General features: G+C 35.8%; 1 protein-coding gene across 3 annotated transcripts in view; it reads left to right on the forward strand.

Moving 5' to 3' along the window:
- The window catches only part of LOC108974677 (hemicentin-2), a 255,062-nt gene extending 236,996 nt beyond the window's left edge, over positions 1-18,066 (forward strand). For all 3 annotated transcript variants that reach the window (XM_018942660.1, XM_018942662.1, XM_018942661.1), the window contains exons 8-12: positions 795-962; positions 4,189-4,323; positions 13,567-13,780; positions 14,631-14,739; positions 17,981-18,066. In XM_018942660.1, coding sequence (XP_018798205.1) covers positions 795-962; positions 4,189-4,323; positions 13,567-13,780; positions 14,631-14,739; positions 17,981-17,999 — 645 coding nt within the window. In that variant the 3' untranslated portion in view covers positions 18,000-18,066. The remainder of the gene's footprint in view (positions 1-794; positions 963-4,188; positions 4,324-13,566; positions 13,781-14,630; positions 14,740-17,980) is intronic.
- The last annotated feature ends 1,010 nt before the right edge of the window (positions 18,067-19,076 follow it).

The raw sequence follows: 19,076 nt of genomic DNA on the forward strand, positions 1-19,076 counted from the left end.
ACACGTTTCAGGGATAGCGGCGAGAACGCAAAAGTAAGAATAGGGTTAACCCTACAACTGTATCTGGTACTTTAGTGGCCTCAATCTGACTGTCTCCAACTTGATACCGTACTTATTATATTGTACATAAAAATACACTACAAATAAGAGTCACATACTCTTTATATTTCAAAGGTTTACGAATGCCGCATATTTTTTTTTTTTTTTTTGATTATTTGAAAATCAATGAGGGACTCCGTTTTGACAGGAGAGAAAAGAGATATTGAAGAAGGTCTTAAAAAAGGCAGCGAAGAAAGTATTGAAAAATGTATTTGAAGGCTGTACCAGAATAAGCATGATTCAATTGTGTCGAGAACTGGGCAAGCGTTGATAAGAGTGTATCGTACGTGGAGTCCTTTGAACGGAACAAAATTGATTTTGATGGATAAATGAAGAATTTGCTTTTTCAAAATACTTTTCGAGTACAGTATCGGATTATTCTTAATTGCACTGCTTTTATTTTCAAAAATGTTAAAAATTTACTTTTGTAAGAAGTGATTTTTATTGCCTTTTTCTACTCAGCAGACCGGACTGCAACTGCAGTTCCTTTATATTAAGACTTGCTTTTTGCATGATTTGTGATTGTTGTTACAATTTTTTTCTGAAGCTTAGCTGAAGTATACTGCAAGAGGAACTCTATTTGCCTGCTTTTTAATAGTCTTTTTATTTAGTTTTCAAGGGCACTTCTTTTTCTTGAATTATTCTTTTACCGAAATGTATACTCATATCATTCAATTATTTACACGCCACTGTAGAATCAAATATCTTGGATACGTCGACGCGACTGGCACATCCTTTCGTCCGGCGCTCAACTCTACACCAACGACGAACGGTTCGCGATACTGCACGCGCCCGGCTCCAACATGTGGACGTTGCAGATAAAGTTCGTGCAGCGGCGAGATCACGGCATGTACGAGTGTCAGGTGAGTGAATGCAATACACATACCAAACATACTATATAACGGTAGGTATATATGTATATGAGCTGAATGTGTGTGTGACAGCTTCAGTGATTTTTGCCACAAACTGTGAACACAACAATTTTCAGCTGGAAACACAAACGAACCGCTGCATTTACTCGTACCACATATGCTCCCCCACACACACACTAAGTACATGCCCATATAACGGTGTCGCCTGTTGTGTGCAACTCATTGGCCTTTGCTGTTGTTGTTGCTGTTTTCACATTGTAGCATGCTGCACATCAACCGTTCGCCATCTAAAATGTGTCACTTTCCCCAGCTGGTCATATTTTATTCATATTTTTATCTGCAGCTCAAATGTGGCTACGTCCACTGACCGTGCAGCAACAACTCAGAGCAACAAAAATATTCAAGCACTAACATTTATACAAATGCCAGCAATATGGGTAGCAATTTCGGAAAGGTGCTCTGACATGTGAGCCTCGAGTTTAATTTTAAACTTTGTTGTTGTATTTCTTCTTGTTTTTGTTTTTGTTGCAGCAGGTCACACGTGCAATATGTGGCGATAGGGGCGACAGCATGTTGTGCTGCATAACCAAAAAATGTAAAGTAATTAAAATACATACAAATAAATAAATTCGGTTGTAATAGTGAGGTGTCTAACTGAAATCATGAAACGTCACAACAGATTTATGATTCAAAAATTCTGAATGGCAAAACCCAGCAGTGTGAGTAAATGAAAAATTTGTAAAACTCCGGTGGTGTGGTCGGTTTTAACTACCGATTTTATTAAAAAAGCCGGACGATGGAAAATAGAAAGCATGTCAGTTGACGAGATGTCATTTCATTTGACAGCAGTAAGTGAATATGCAGATAGATGCATAGTAAGTTATGTAATCAGTGCTGAACTAAAACATGTTAGTCTAAATGATTTCCAATCTCAGCATTGCCGTCATTCAGATTTTGCTTGGTGATATGGCCTGATAACCTGTTAATAATGACAGCTTCTAAAATAATAATGGTTAGTAAATAAAACTGCTATGCTTAGATGGTGATTAACAAATCACAAGGCAACATTGGACAATAATGATGAGAGTATGTTATTAATAGATGTACAAGTACACAAATAAAGCTGTAAAAGTATTTTGTATATTTGGTTTGTTTAATAGAGCTAGTTTAAAAAAAAAAAAAATATAACGAAGGACTCCACTTGGAGGGTCTTTTACAACTCATAGAACCTCTATTGAATTTCGAATGGCAGGTGATACTGCTAATTGATTACGTCACCAAAGTTAGGCTCTGGGTTGTCTAGTGAGTCTAAAAGTACATTTTGTTCATTCGCATCTCAACTACTTTCCAGAAAATTTAGAAAATGTCAGGGAAGTGCACAATGAACGATTTCTGTAATATTATATTTTAAGGAAATGGAGAGAATTTCGAAGCAAATATATATCAAATGTAAAATGAAAGTTGTTGTGAATAAATAGCGGCAAGGCAGTGCAAAGGGTGACGAAGTCAGTATTGAAGGTCAGCCATATTTTAATGATTGTTTTGTGGCATTAGCATGAAATCTTCTACTGAGATCTCAACTTTAGCGAAACTAGCGACACTTTTAATTCGAACTAGTACTAGCAATATTTGCATAGTCAAAAGGTGGCAGTCCCTGAGGAGCGCCCAGCCTAGTTTATTAGGAAAGGTATACCTGCATTGAAGTGAGCGATTTATCTAGCATTTTCAGAATAATTATATTTAAGCGAAATATGCACCGTTTTGCGGTTTAATTTGTTGTCGTATTAAAGATTATTTCATTAACTCACTTTTATGAAAACCTTTCCTATTGGCAAGAACCTAAAGCAATGAAGCAATTCACAAGTGTTTCTGGTAGAAGATGCTTCCTAACCAAACTCCGGGACATTCTGCAAAGTTATTTACGATGGGTTTGGCTTAGCGTTGTTCTAATGAAACACAAGTATTTTTGTATATGTACAGGTCTTCATTGCTTCCCATTTTCACAAAACATGTAGAAAAACCTTCCTCTTTGATTCACTTTTAATCACCAATAACTCTCCACTTTAGAAATGGATAGATTTTATTGTGTTTCATCAAGGATTCACATATGTAAATTTGATCGAAAAGGTTTGTTTCGTTAACGTGTGTGTCACGCAGACATCCAGCGTCTTTTTGTAGCCAGACTAATTTATATGGTTGAAAAAAGTTTACATTGCGGACGCACTTGTAATTTTTCTTGATTTTTCTATAAAATCGACAAAATTAAAAGGTTTATTATTACCGTATTCTATTCTCATTTTCAGCCGCCTGTCTTAGATTTTTGCTTTTAAGGAAAAAAATATTTTGACAAGCGAGCCCAAGCACTACTGAAACGCATTTATAAAACCTTTGGTGTAATTTACTTAAGTCATTTATAGGAAAATTAATTGATCTTTTTTACCATATTTGGTCACTTGGCTCTCTGGATATCTGGATATTAAATAAAATTGTAAAGTAATTTTTAATTTTTGTTTTGTGACATCAGGTTGCAGTGATCAGTCGGCTCATCTTGACCTCAAAATAGAAAATCAATTGTAATTAATGATAACTCTTGTAAGGTAAGGTCGATATCTTAGCTAGATTTTGTGGAATGGGAAAACTGAACTTTTAATAACCGTCATATTTTTGACGCTTGAACACAAGTGTCACTACTGACATTTTATGCTATATAACTTTTAAATTATTTCAACAACCTGAAATATTACCCTCTTATGTTAGTAAGCTGAATATCTAAGTTTATGACGCTGAAACTGCAAATAAGTAGAGACGTAACTGCTCTGATAAAATGTGCAATCGATTGTTTTACTTGGCGTAAGAGTTACGAACTGTTTCAAATACCCTGAAGAATAAATTATGCTACAATAATAGATTTGAGAGGCAAGTAAAATAAGATCTATGTATTCCAAGTTACGTGTATTATATTCCAAGCTCATTTTCTCTGAAGGTATTTGCATTTACTTACTTACATGTACCGCCGAACTATGGTAATCTCAGAAAGGTCTTAGTTTTCTCTCTTAACGCTCACGTCAGGAATTCAAAAAGTTTTTTTTTGAATCAGCTTAAAAAATGCTTTCCATCACAACACACTAAAATCTCAAAAATTCAAGCATATCCATGTTTTTATATAAATTGACAGTTTTATAACAGAAATTTCATTTGCGCATCTACTTCCTTGCAGGTATCAACGCCGACAGGCATCATTTCGCATTTTGTGAATCTGCAAGTGGTCGTACCCGAGGCATTCATACTGGGCTCCGGTGAGCTGCACGTCGACATGGGATCCACAATAAATCTCGTCTGCATAATTGAAAAGGTAAGCACCGACCCACACACCCCCATACAAACACTTATACACTCACACACTTGCACGCGCAAAAAATCAAAGCAGGAGAAAATAAAAATATGCCAAGGCCAAAACCGGTGCAACAACAAACACATACATGTACACCAGTATAAACCTACATTTATAACTACCGTTACTGCTGCTTGCCAATACAGCAAAGTGTATTTACTTTAACATTGGACGTCAACAACTTTTGCCAAGATTTATGTTGGCCACACAATTTACGTTTACTTGCCACAGAAATTCAAATTTGTTGGGTTAATGAAAATTTATATGACGCGCTGCAAGCGCACACACACAGCGTCAGATACACATACATACGTATATGTGTATGTGGTAAGTGAGCAACGGAGCGAAGTGAGCAGCCGAGCGAAGTGCAAGTGCAGCACAGCAGCTGCAACAATTTCAAGTGCCATTAAATTTAATATAACTGAACGAGTAGTAAAATACTAACAAACGCAATCACGCGCGCTCACATACATATTTCATGTGGCTGCATACATACATACGTAAATATGTACATATATGTATGATTGAGCATACGTAAACTTACCGCAGTACTCACTTAGCGTAAGTCGTGCAATATCCTTTGTAGCTTCTAGGCACTCGGCGGTGATTACAATTACTTACATATATATATGCATGTGGCTTTTATAGCGACCCTGTTGGAAATAGTAGAGCTATTGGCGGAGAGATCTCAGTTTTAACAGAGTCTGGGAGATGTCGCGCATTTGTGATAATTTGTTTACCAATTGTACGATCTGTATTATATTTTAGTGGAAAAAAAGTATGGCAAATCAGAAAAAGTATTCTTCGCATCATAACTTCATACCGAAGATAGTTTTCAGAAAAAATTATAATAAAGTATGATGCCAGCCTAAACAGTTATTGTCCTGAAATACGTAGCATTTTGAGGTTGTTAGTTCGTTAAATCGAAACGAGTCAATAGAAAATAAGGCAAAACGTTAACATCAAAATTACCGTTACTGGAATACAAATACCTTTCTCAGGTGATTTATTGTTAAATAAAAAATGTTTCTATAAAAGTACTAGATATGATTGTTTTCTTCGAAAATGGCGACGTTGCAGTGTATTATGATAAATTCGATAGATATTTCCTCAAATTCTAAAGTTTTCTATGCAAAAGAATATCGAAATATCGAATTTTTTAAATCCGTAGGTTAACGAAATTTCAAAAAAAAAAAAAAAAAAAATTTTCTAAGTTAGTAGGTCTGGCCTTTATGAGCGCGATCTGTCAACGAGTTTACTTATAGGAGCTACTTAAGTCGATACACCGCAGTAAAGTTATTGCGATTTGTACAGTAGATAAAAATATCGAACAAATAATTTGTCTCAAATTTCATTTGCGGAATCGTTGCGAATGTTTTAAAAGGATTGCGTTGATTCAGTTTTATCAAAAACAAACTCCTACGAGTGATACGAAGCCCTCAAAGACGGTGGATAAATCGTTGAAAACATGCTTCGTTCTGGACTAATCTTCATCTGTTGAATTGTTGAAATTATTAAAAAGTGAAGGAAGAGGTGGCAATATAACTCAAAATATCTCGTGAGTCCGTTCGAATGATTTTGGTAGATATTTGGTTATCACACAAAACAAAAGTTTCATTACTATAGATAAAGTATTATATAAGAAATGACCGAAGAACTTGAACATTTTTTTTTTCTAAAGCACAGCTTCTACAAACAAAAAATTAATTTCAGATAAAAACTGTGCTTCATTACGAATTTATTACCAGAAATACTATACATATATTGCTTCGAGTTTACACAAAAGTTCTGTGATTTTTCAAGTCATTCGGAGAAATTAAGTATCGTCAAGGACCTTGGAAACAACGTTTCGTGAAAATTCCGTTTAAAGTTTTCGTAGCCGATTATACAATTTCCTACAACTTTTGAAAGTATATTTCCAAATATGTTCTTATTGGATTCAAATCCATCGACTTTTTAAAATACATAAGTGCATATGTAAGAATTCGGTATCCACTCATAACAGATATATTCCAATTAATGTTATTAATTCTCCTTACCCTTAGAATATATTATTAAGGTTAGACCTTTTTGTGAACTTCAAATTGTCGAAACAGCCAGATTTTTCCTGGAGAAATAGAGATAAAGCCAAGCAGTTGTGGCTACTTCTTTTTTGGTCTTTACCAGAGTGCCACGGAGTCGAGCGGGAGAATGTCGACTGAAATTACGAACTAAAGTTCCATGTCATATAAAAGTTTCTTAATAATGGTCTTCTAGTTAGATATAAGTTACACATATGTTTGTTACATAGAGCGATTTCAGTTCTTCTATATTCTATATTTTTATTATATACACAAACATATCTCCTGTTTGGGGAATAGAAAAACTTCCTTTTACATATTATAATATAACTGTACCATAGGAGAGTAAGAGTAAGTCTATCAACTAGTTACAAGTAAATCGCTTAATAGATATCCATTACAACATATCGCGAACTGTTCATTTCCTGTAGGGAACGTTCGTATATAGCCTATGCTTGTATGTATGTGGTCGTGAGTGAGTGCCGATTTCGCATAGTTAAAGTGAATTTGCCCGCAGTTCATGCTGCCAAGTGTCCTCACAGCAGCACGACACATGCACATACACATATTTATATATACATGTATATACATATATACACATGCAGTGTGCATAAACGCCAAAACGGTTGCAATAAAAGCACCGCACACACTGAGGCAGCCTTTTCAATGTCTTTTACGCCACGTTTGCTGCTGATTTTATTGCTGCGGCGACGGCGATTACGCCAAGTAATCCAAGCCAGAAACGCGCTGGCTTATGTACGCTGTGCCGAACGCAGCTGAAATTATTGAAATTACGAGTACACAATATTTTGTTGCAAGCGCTTTGGCTTTTAGCTGTTGCGTCTGCTAGAAAGCCGCTCCACACACACACGCACCAGCGTACGTAAGCGCTTGTATTCCGCGCGTACTTATCTCTTTGCTTACCGACTCAATTTTCGGCGGTTTGTTGCCGCTTTATTCACAGGAGTGCTCTTGCACAAACAGCTCTCAAGTTGCTTGGCTTGGCTAAAGTGTGGCAAATTTCGCGGTTAAAGTTTGAAATTAATTTTCCTAGAATTTTCGTGAATGTTTTCTAAACGAAAAGGATAGGAAATGTTTCGTGAAATCGACTTCTCAAAAATTTGCTCCGTATGCGGTTTGTATATTTTATTTGTCATTATTAACCTTGGTTGGTCCATGAAATCATGGTTTCGGATTTAACAGTGGAGAAACTTCAAAACTATTTCTTGACCAAAAACAACTAGCTATGAATATACAAATCTGGTGTTTAACTATACTACGGTGGAGCTACCAAGAACGACCAACCCGATTTTAATAATTTAATAATACTTAAAAAACATAGTTGAAGCAAAGTTAAAATAGTTTAATCTCAAATCCTACAAATGGTTGGTTTATCAGTTATCAAAGGCCATTTTAACTGTGTTTTTTAAAAACCGAAATTCAAAAGGTCTATTTCTTCAACCTAAATGATGATGTTACTGTACCTCGGAACATTGTAAATCTGTCCACCAAATATGAACAATTGGCAATAGAAAGTTGGTGCTTTAGATACTCTGATAGTTAATTTGAATCGAGCTGTGCTCCTATTATTTAGATTTCAACAGTTAATCACAGCACGCATCTGTACGTTAGCCAGGTATAAAAATGTCATTAAAATATTTCAAAAGGAAATAGGCAAAGTAAAAAATGTGTATAGTATTATATACTTTTGTTTCCGGTTAGATTCAACGCTAAAATTCATTTCGGGAGAGATATTCGTACAATGATCATTGTAACTTTAAAAAATTATCAAACCATATTTTTTAGCGTGCTTACAGTTATTACATTAAAATTGGTCCCATTCTGGGTCAGATTTGTTGCTCAAGACATAATACTGAAAATTAGGTGAGTGTGGATGCAATGTTACTATTATTGACTTTAAATTCCTAGATTAAGCACAAACCTAAATATTTATGAACGATTTGTCCAGACAGTTTCTTTTGTATCTTTAGGCAGTTATACTAACGACTTTAATATCTAAGCCATCAGTAATTATTTGCTGAATGTTTTGATAGTTTCCATAACATCTTTTTACGGGAACTATAAAAAATTTTCATCTGCTAGCATGCCTGTGTTTCATTTTTCCTGATAGCACTTCTCCATTAATGAGATGATCAGATGGATCCTCTCGTCTCACAGCAGCCAAATTTGGAAAGAAATCCAGATGACAGTCCAGCATATCTGTTTTTAAGGTCATATGACAACTCAAAATTTTATATGACAATATAAGTTAATTTAATAAATCTTTCGATTTTTGGGTTTCTAAAAAATTTTGGACAAAAAAAAAGCTGTTATTCTTTATCATTTGCTGTATTTGTAGATCTACAAATATTCCACCTGTAATTTGGGAATTTCTCTATAAAACACACCTGTAGTTTGGGAATCTCTGCACAGCCACAGGAAATTTCTCAATACTGTCTGGTCTGTTAGCCACGAACAAGTCTGGATACTGGATAGTCTGTTTCGACTTGGACCAAACGAAAATATTTATTTTTTACATGATGCTTTGGTTAGGTAGAAATCAATGGTGTAGCAATTGGCATATGGGTCATAATAAGTTTTCTAAATAAAAAATAGCTAATGTATCAGTTTGTTGATAGTTAGTTCAAAATTTCACGATGCAATGCACTTATGCCAACGGATTTTCCAATCTTCGGAACACTGGTTGTAGTCACTTTCCAGGAAGGCCTTCAGATCCGTCTTTGCTGCGGCTTGAATCTCCTCTATCGTATAAAAACGGTGTCCCCGGAGCGGTATTTTGAGTTTGGTGAACAGCCAGAAGTCGCACGGYGCCAGATCAGGTGAATACGGTGGTTGCGGAATGATATGGGTTGAGTTTTTGGCGAAATAATCACGAATCATGAATTACAAGGGCAGTATGGGATGGTGCTTTATCGTGGTGTAAAAACCAAGAATTGTCTTTCCACAATTCCGGCCTTTTTTGCGGCAAACGATGCAAAACGTTCAAATAATATTCATTGTTGACCGAATTCATAATGCACAACGCCACGATATTCGAAGAAAACAGTCAACATGACATTGATTTTTGAGCGACTTTGGCGCAATTTTTTTGGTCTCGGCTCTCTTTTGCCACAATATTCGCTCGATTAATCGGTTGTTTCGGGTTCGTAAGCATAGATCCAAGTCTCATCGCCAGCTGTAATGAGTTTCATGACACCCTGGTAGTCGGAAAGCATCGTTTCACACACTTCAACGCACCGCATTTTTTCCAAAAAATTCAATGTTTTCGCTACCAGTCGAGATTTGAAGCGCTTGAGGCCCAAAACATCCTTCAAAATGGTATTGCCTGAGCCTTTCGATATGCCAACTTCATCAGCAAGGTCTCTAATTGTTAATCGATGGTTTTTCAACACCAAATCTTTGATTTGTTGAACGTGAGCTTCGTCGGTTGAGGTTGATGGTCGCCCTGGACGCTCTTCGTCTTCGACACGTTCACGGCCGGCTTGGAACTCACTATATCACTTGTAAACATTTTTTTTGGACACAGCCGCATCACCAAAGGGTTTCTGCACCATCCTCAACGTATCCGCAGCAGAAAATAGCAAACGAAACACTCACTTTTAGCAGCTCACAAAACGACACGTATCTCAAACACTAATGAATATTTTGACATGAAATTTGACTACCAAGTACTACCAACCTAGAAAGAAAAATAATTATCCATTAAATTCAAATGTCACCTTATTTTTGGGCTCAGACTTTGCTATTTTAACTTTATCATATTTGTGCAGGAGGATTTCTTAATTTTATTGTTATCGCTTTATAGTCCAGCTTCTTCTCCTCTCGTGGTAATAAACACTTGAGACTAAATTTTTAAAATTTTCCCACTTACAATAATATCTAGTAAACCCCTTAAAAGTTTATTCGGCATTTGGAAATCTGTGTTCATATTTTCAATTAAAAGGGCATGCTGCAGTCTTTGAAGAAATTATGGAGCTCTAGGTATGCATGTACAACTTCTTTTGAACAACTCTTTATTGAAGCAATTCTTTAGTACACACAAAATGTATTTCTGTAATACTCGAAGAACTTACTAATGACATTTTAACATCTTCATTTTTTCACATCTTCACGTTTATTTATTTGCTTCTGTATGAAATCCATATAAATGGAGTAAAAATTTATATTCTTTGAGGTAAAGCACCTCTCAGAGCCACATTGTTTTAAAATTCGTTTTAAATGAAATACTAATTGCAGTCGGTCTCTACATGCAATTGCCACTGCCTTTCAAATTTCAAACTGAGCTATCTTAAAAGCTTACATCGAAAATCGAAAAACGTCGGAATTGCAACGAATGAAAAATTGGCAGCTTATTTTTCCAGAAGATTAATAAAATGCACTAAATGTGAGATAAAACCACATGATCTTTTATTACATAAGACCCGCCGTCAATAGCAGTCGGCAAATAAAGGCGAACGCCGCAACGTTCCATCAATGGCACACACATACACATAAATGATGTGCTCATGTGTGTGAATGCGTGCTTGTATGAGTGCGCATATTATTTCATGCTTGTATGATGTGGGAGAATAGCTGGCCAAATAACTGTCTACAAAAACAGAGATAAAACGCCAATGCGGCTCAAAAGATGAAAAGGGGCAAAAGCAACCAAGACTGGCAAAAAAACAGATATCGGGAAAAAGTATAATTGAGGAAAAAACTGCAGTTGAATGAGCGAGTTGGATGAGCAGACGGACAGCGGGCAGGGTGCATGGCTTACATGAAAATTCGCAATGCATCAGCGGTGCTGGACACGTACGCGCACGCATGTATGCGCATACGACGGCGCGCAAACACAAGCACGCACACACACATATATACAGACAACGGTTTGCATAGAAATGTGCGATTGTTTGTGGCGTTTCGTGGGTGCGCTCCATGAGCATACAACATTGTGTTTCTTTTTTACTGTGCGGTAATTGAATTTGTGCAACCTGCCACACCCATGCAACCGCATGTTCGCAAACTCGAGCACACACCCACACGCACGCACGCACACCCATTCACCGGTGCGCTTGCATATGTGTTTGCATGTATGTATGTGTGGCGGCATGTGAGCTTACAGTGCAGTATGCCGCTTGCCAGAATTGCAAGAATTGCTGAGGCATGCAACACGCCATAATGTACATATAGCAATACAGATAACTCCATGTATATGTGTATGTATGCATACGCTCATATGTATAAATGGAATGACTGATATGTTCCGTGGCTGGTTGTTTGCCATGCAGCTCACGCAAACGCAAGGCAGCAACCGCCACAATGCGAATACAAAGTGAAAAGTCTAAGTCACACACGGAGCGATGCCGGGAGTTGAGGTGTTAGATGACAGTGCAGCCTGCCAGCCGCAAAGCTAGTCGGCAAAGCACTGAAACTCGCTTAACTCCAAATGCGAATTGGTCGCAGGAAAAAAGCTAGAACACCCTTTTTAGTTTCATTTGTAAGTGGCCAGTGTCCAGTGCAGCGCGGTGAAGTTTTTACAAGTTTGCTGCAGCGACTGACTCTGCTCTCATGTGTGTTTGTATGTGTCTGTGTTATCGTATGGAGTTCGGTTTGTTTTGCTGTGCGCGCACTTTCATGACAAATACAATTTTTCAATTTTGAAATTTCTATGGGAACTTCAGTTTTCCTATAGTCTATGAACGTATACATATGTATGTATATATAGATAACAAAACATACTATATATAGTCTAAAAGCGTTATTCGAATATTTTCTTGTGCTCTTTTTGGCACATATATTGTTTTTTTTTAATATTTTTCTGTCCATGTCACCGATATTTTACAAATTTAAGTTAGTCTTTAGTGACATTACTTATTTTTAAAATAAGGAGCAACATATCCCCAAGCATGGTCTAAATAAAGAATGTTTAAAAGACTTAACTTATCAACCATAAATATACACAGGGTATATTAAGTAATGAAGAGCTAAGTTCCGGTGCCACCGCATATTTTATACTCTAGCAACTTGCAAAAATTAAAGCCAGGAAAATATCGGAGGATAATTTTGTGTTCTGGAAAGTATCGTTATATGGGGATGTGGGTTATCTTCCGACTTCACGCTGTCGATACAAGTTCTTGTATTATTTAAGCTTGGTGAATTTGCTGTTGTAGCTTTAGTAGTTTAGGAGATATGTACTATACATTAAACTTATTCAAAAAAAACTTTTTAAACTTTTTCAAATACTTTTTTCCCGGAGATGCAATCCCCCTTACCAAATAACAGTTTTATACCTTAATTCAGTGGTTACTTATGTCACTTTATAAGTTTTTCGTTTATGGCGATTTGTGGGCATGGTAATGGTCTGATAACATCATTTGCTTTGTACTCAAAATATCTGATTTTTTACGCAAGTAAAAGCATGGATTGACGGGCGGACGGGCAGACAAACTGTCACTCGGATTTCAACTTCTCTTTTCGCTCTTTACTAGTCAGAAGGTTCTACTAGAAGAAGGTTTCACCAGGATAATGATGCCAAGCTCATGGACAATGTCTCCCCAGAATTTCCGGGTGTTTGGTTGGGATATTCTCCGTCCGTTCCAAGCCCAAGTGACTGCCACCGCTTCCTGTCTACAGCAAATGATTTTTCTGTTGCAATATTCAATTCGCAGGAAACATTTGAGAAAATCTGTAGGAATGTTTTTGGCCAATAAGAACACGGGCTTTTCTTAGAGTGGTATTATAAAATTACCATAAAGATGGCAAAAAGATATCGAACCAAACAGAGCCTTTTCAATCTAAATCGCATTATTCTATCTATGCGAAATAAATTCTTGCAATTAAGAAAAAGTACTTATTTATATAGTATCCATTAGACACGAAAACAGTTATATCCTCAAACTAACCTTCGAGAAAGAGAGAGTTGAAGAACGATTCAGTCCAGTCAGTGTTCGTTTAAAACATTACTCTTTACAGTGTTAGATACTTATTGAATTTCCTCAAAAGAAAATCTGAAAAAATATTTAACCATTTGTTTGACTAATTTGATAATTGACACTGAATTACACTTTCCCAGAAAACTTAAAGCTTTATAAATTTTAAAACTATAAATCGTGTAATTTAAATATTTGTATTTAATTTCCAGAGTCCAACTCCACCACAGTATGTATATTGGCAGAAAAACGATCGCCTTATTAACTATTACGACACGAGGCGTGACATTTCAATCGAGACCACACCTGGACCACGTACACAAAGTCGCCTCATCATAAGAGAGCCACAAATCACCGATTCGGGAAATTACACATGCTCGGCCAGCAATACGGAGCCAGCGAGCATTTACGTTTTCGTGTCAAAAGGTGAAAGACTATTTACTGTATTGAAAATTCTGAGTCAAGTAAATGACAAAAAAGAGAGGTTTATAAGCTTACAGGGGAAGAAAGAACGTTATAGTAGTCTTATCGAAACAAAATTTGAGTTTTGGTTATAAAATGGTTATACGTTGGTTATATACTGATTATATAGCCAGTATATCTGAGAGCGGAAGCAGAAAATTTAATGAAGCTGCAATTTTCTTCATTTTAGGTGACGATATGTATCTACATATTTATGCATAATTTAATAATATAATACATATATATTTCTACAAAAATTCAGCCGTCAATTAGTTTATAAATTTTCCGTGGTCCATAAGTGCCTGAGAAGGGAATGCTTTTCAGTTTAAAACTCTTTGATACTACTTGCAAATGCGAACATAATCTAAGCTTCTTTATCAAACTCCAGCACTGCATACGCCAGCCATTAAAAGTCAATTATAATTTAGAAATAAGCAACTAGAATTTGCTAATATTGGCAGCAGCTGTTGTCAGCAATTCACAATCATCCAATTTGCGCTGGAATTTTTTCCATTTACCTAGTTTTAATATTTTTACGCTTTTTCATAGTTGCAATTTTTGCATTTAAATGGGATTTTACGCAAATCTACTCCGCTGGCAATCTGCTGCGCGTAGTTGCCATTTTGATTGTTGCCAAATTGTAGGCAAATAAGGAAAAATATTTGCATTAATTCATTTTGCACAGATTTGCATTCGAATTTTTAGCGATAATTTGCATTTATATTTCATGCATTATTTTTTACGCTTTTGTTTTAATATTGTTGTTTTTGGTTTTTGCAAGTTTGTTAATATTTTTTTTTTTAATTCTTTGCAGGCGATAATATGGCGGCTATATCACGAAAGACTTCCTCGGCCGATCGGATTGCAGCGATATTCAAATATCTTTTGGCCCCTTGTGTGCTGGTGAATACGCTGGGTATAAGGTGAGTTGAAAACGTTAGGTTTCCCAAAATGTGTCGATTGCTTTTAGAAAACTTTTTTAATTGTAAATATTGCAGCTTAAGATTTTCTGCACATCATTTTCTTTATAAAAAAGTAAATAAGAGTCAATTATAATCAAACACTGTTCAAGATAAAGGTTCCTTTAATGCCTGTTTCATCAAAATGGTGAAGATCGCATTTAGATTGTTATCTACGGTTTTTATGAAAACAAACTTAAACTCGTATATATAGTTTTCGATACGCTCTATACCGGTCACAAAACTGCTTAGGTTCTTTATTTCTATTTTCACTATTTCGCCTAGATTTGAATTGTTTTTTTCTTCATCTGGCAAAAGTTTAATATCCTCCAAATAGAGAATGCAGTCGTATACCTTCTGTATACCTAAGATGTTCAATCATACCATATGAATCGGTAACGATAGTGTGCAGTTAGAACTCCTATAGCCGTTAAAAGGTGGACCTTGCCGAGAGGAAAGAGTTCACTAGATTCCTTACGATTTACTCTGGACCAGAAGAATCTTGCGATCAACGCTTGCTGAACTATCCTGAGGACCAACATTCCAACAGTGAACTTCAAGAGGCCAGCGGAATTTCTACCCGAACTCAATCCATAGTTATTGGGACTGAAGTATCGGTCCTAGAAAACTCATTAGCTTTACAATTTCCTTCAGTACCGCTGTGATCAGATACCCAAATCAGTATATTCATATAATAACTTGATGCTAGAGTTAAGAACTCTACACAACTCTTCAAAAGCTTTAGCGCACAGTCAGCGAACTCAAGACTTATACCGTTACTCCTTTGCGCGAATGAATAGCCACTACTCCTATTACCATACTAAGAGTCTTGGGTGCAGTAGATCTACTACTACCTTTATGACAGCCTGCTCTGCTTGCAAGAAAGCCTACAACTTTAACTATAAGTACCTGTAACGGTCCTCCTCCACCAACCCTGATTTCGTTGTCCCCCATATAGGGGCAGCATACGTAGCTACGAACTAACTTACTTTGGCCATAAGGACTCGTCTAGCGCCGATATCACCCTTGACGATTTTTCACAGGCTTTGTCTATATGCGTCTTGTAACTAAACCTCGACTCCTAGATATCTCAAATATTGGTGTATCGTAATGGTATATTCGGTATTGAAAAATAATATTGAACGCGACTTCTAGATTCTTCCTACTTTTGATTAATACTGCTTCCATCTTTTGGTCAGCTAGTTGCAACTTTGTCATCATAAGCCATTCATTGATTTTTGTTGCTGCATGTTGGCACAAGGGATCTATTTGATGAATTTCTTTCGCTACCATCCATCATACACGCAGCACTCCATCATACAAAATATTTCACAAAATTAGCCCCAAGCCTGGGCCTGCTAGAACTCCTCCCGTCACCATATAGCTTTGTGGTCCTTGGCCTGTGCCAACTTCCCTCCCATGCTTCCTTTCGATATGTGCGTGAAGGTACGACAACCAGGACCAGTCTCAGCGACCTGGAAATCCAAGTATTTTTGAATGAAATTAAAGTGTGCTACTGCGAAGATTCCACATTACCCAAGCAAGTAGACATCTTAGTACCCAGATTCTCTGAGTCGGAGGGCAGCTTTCGCAGCTTTATATAGTAAGACATTGAGCGCCTTAATTGAACACTCCTCAATTTTTCTCGAATGTATTCGCGTCCAGCGTTTTACACCATAAAAAAATTTTGTAGAAGAAAGTTCCCAGCTTTTGCCAATGGCTCCTAACAAGACAGGACAACCGATGCCTTCCTTGCTCTTTCTTCGATGTTGGGTTTTATATAAGAGCTTGCTGTTTCTTATACTACCGAGTAGATTTCATGAGATCTATTAAGATCTTTATCATCAATTGGATAGTCAGTTCGTGATGCAGCTAAGTATATGCTATAGTGCTCCGGCAAATAATCGGCTTCCTGGGGAGAAACGGAGGGTTGCAAAATTTTAGTCACATCAATATCTCAAAAGCTAATGTCTCTAATGACAAATAAATATGATCATTAATATGTATACCTTCGTTAAAGGCAAATCCGTTAGAGAAACGCTCCGCGAGATTAATGTTGTTTTGGGGGATGGCACTCTATCACTTTGAACTGCGGACGATTAAATCAGGGAAAACATCGTGTTAGACCGGCATGTGGCATCTCGTGACACCGCCCAGAAAATGGGAGTTAGTCACTAAACCATTTTATACATCTGGAGAAGGCTGTTATACACAAAACACTTGACGTTGGGGTGCCGCATGATTTGACGGAAAAAAATCTTCTGGACCGAATCAACGCCGGCGATATATACTGCTGAAACGGAACGAACTCGCCCCATTTTTGAAGCGGATTGTGACTGGCGACGAAAAATGGATCACATACAATATCAACGAAAACGGTCGTGGTCGAAGGCCGGCGAATCGTCCCAAACAGTGGCCAAGCCGGGATTGACGGCCAGGAAGATTTTGCTGTGTGCTCAATATTTTAACAAATATGTCTGTGGAAATTTGCTATTTTAATGCTTCGAACGAACCACGAGCTATAGTCCTTAAAATGTCTCCTATTTCCTTTGGTTTATTTATAGTAATCCTGAAGTAATGGTATTTATTCGAAACAATTCATGACGAACGGCATAGTTCCTATTGTCTATCTATTTACTAGGACTATAAAATGGGTTTTGAACAGCACTTCGATTGAAAACTCGACTTTTCTAGATCAATATACATATTCTTGACCACTCTAAAAATCTCTATTCCATTGCGTATTACTCTGTTTTACCTTGTTCTCCAAGGAATCAAAAGAAAAAGTCAACATTATGACAAAACGGGAACGAGCTTTCAAATTTTGTGTTAGTTTCCCTTAACTATTCCTAATGCTATGAAAATAAATAACACGGCTTGACTTCTTCATATTTGAAGGTAAACCATGAGCGAACGTCGTTGCCGACAATTGCGCAGAAAGCACACTCATAAAACTTTACTGACGCCATTCAACTAAAAAAAACCTAGTATTTCACCTCTAGTATACACTTAACTAAATTTACAAAAATTGAGAAAAATAGTTTCTATTTAATTCTTGTCTTATATAAGTTTTTACCAATTGCTCAAATTTTTTTTTTTTACTATAACCATAATTAAACTAAATGAAATAAAATTATATAAAATGTATTTAATTTACAATTGAAGCTGATATCATTAATCTCAACTAATTTCTTCTTCATTTCAGGCGCATTTTTTTAACCTAAGACTTAAATTAAACATAACGAATAAATTATAAATAATCCTATTTAAGATATTTTCAATTAAGATCTAACAAAAAATGCAGAAAAATATGGAAAAAACTATCTTAAAATAGCAGTAAACTATAAATTTTAGCACAATTTAAATATGTATTATTTATTAATGTTCCAATAAAAAAATAAGAAAAAAAAATTAAAACAAATAAATAAATAAACAGCAAAATAATGAAAGTGAAGCGAGCATTAAATTGTTGCGAGTAAAAAAAACTGTAAATAGCGTTAGGATATTGACACAATAAAAAATACTTTAAATTAAATGTAACTGTAAATTACATTAATATGTGTGAGGCATATTTTGTTATTAGATTACAAATTACAAGACAAAAATATCATGTGCGCAGGCATATGTGTAAATTAAATTGATTAAAGAGATGTATGTATATGTATGTGTAATTACGATTAAATTTAGTATTAATTTTGTAATTCAAATTTCATAAAAATTTAGTATATAATTTGTAAAATTTTTTTGTATGTAAAAAGCATTTAACCTGCTCAGTTTGCGGCGCGAAACTTTGTACATTTTCATGGAAAAGGAAGGAGAACAAAAATAAAAGAAAAAAACTAACAAAAGCAAATAAACAACAACACACATAAATTAGTATTGCCATTAATTGTAATTAATTAAATTAAGGTTTTGTTACGCATTTACGCTTATCCGTTGAAATCAATTAAAAACCTAAGTGAGAGTTCATAAAAAATACAGTTATATATATATATATATACATATATATAAATTAGGAATGAACGCTTAATGGAACATAACGGGCGAGCGCGAGAGTTGGGTTTAAGCGAACTGGCGTGAGAGAAATAATTTATTATATTTAGATGTTAATGAATTTAAATATAATTAGCAAATAAATGACGTAGTGAAACTCTAGTTAAAAATATATGTAGAAAATAAATAAATAATAAATAGTTTAAAAGATATCAGAAATAAGCTTAAAAAGTGAATACACAAAAACCGGCTAAGATAATTTGTGAATAAAAGGCAAATGCGAAAAGACGCAAGCGCAACAAAAATAT

This window comes from Bactrocera latifrons, unplaced genomic scaffold (assembly GCF_001853355.1).
Source record: "Bactrocera latifrons isolate USDA-ARS-PBARC rearing strain unplaced genomic scaffold, ASM185335v1 scaffold_58, whole genome shotgun sequence".
In the NCBI taxonomy this organism is placed as follows: domain Eukaryota; kingdom Metazoa; phylum Arthropoda; class Insecta; order Diptera; family Tephritidae; genus Bactrocera; species Bactrocera latifrons.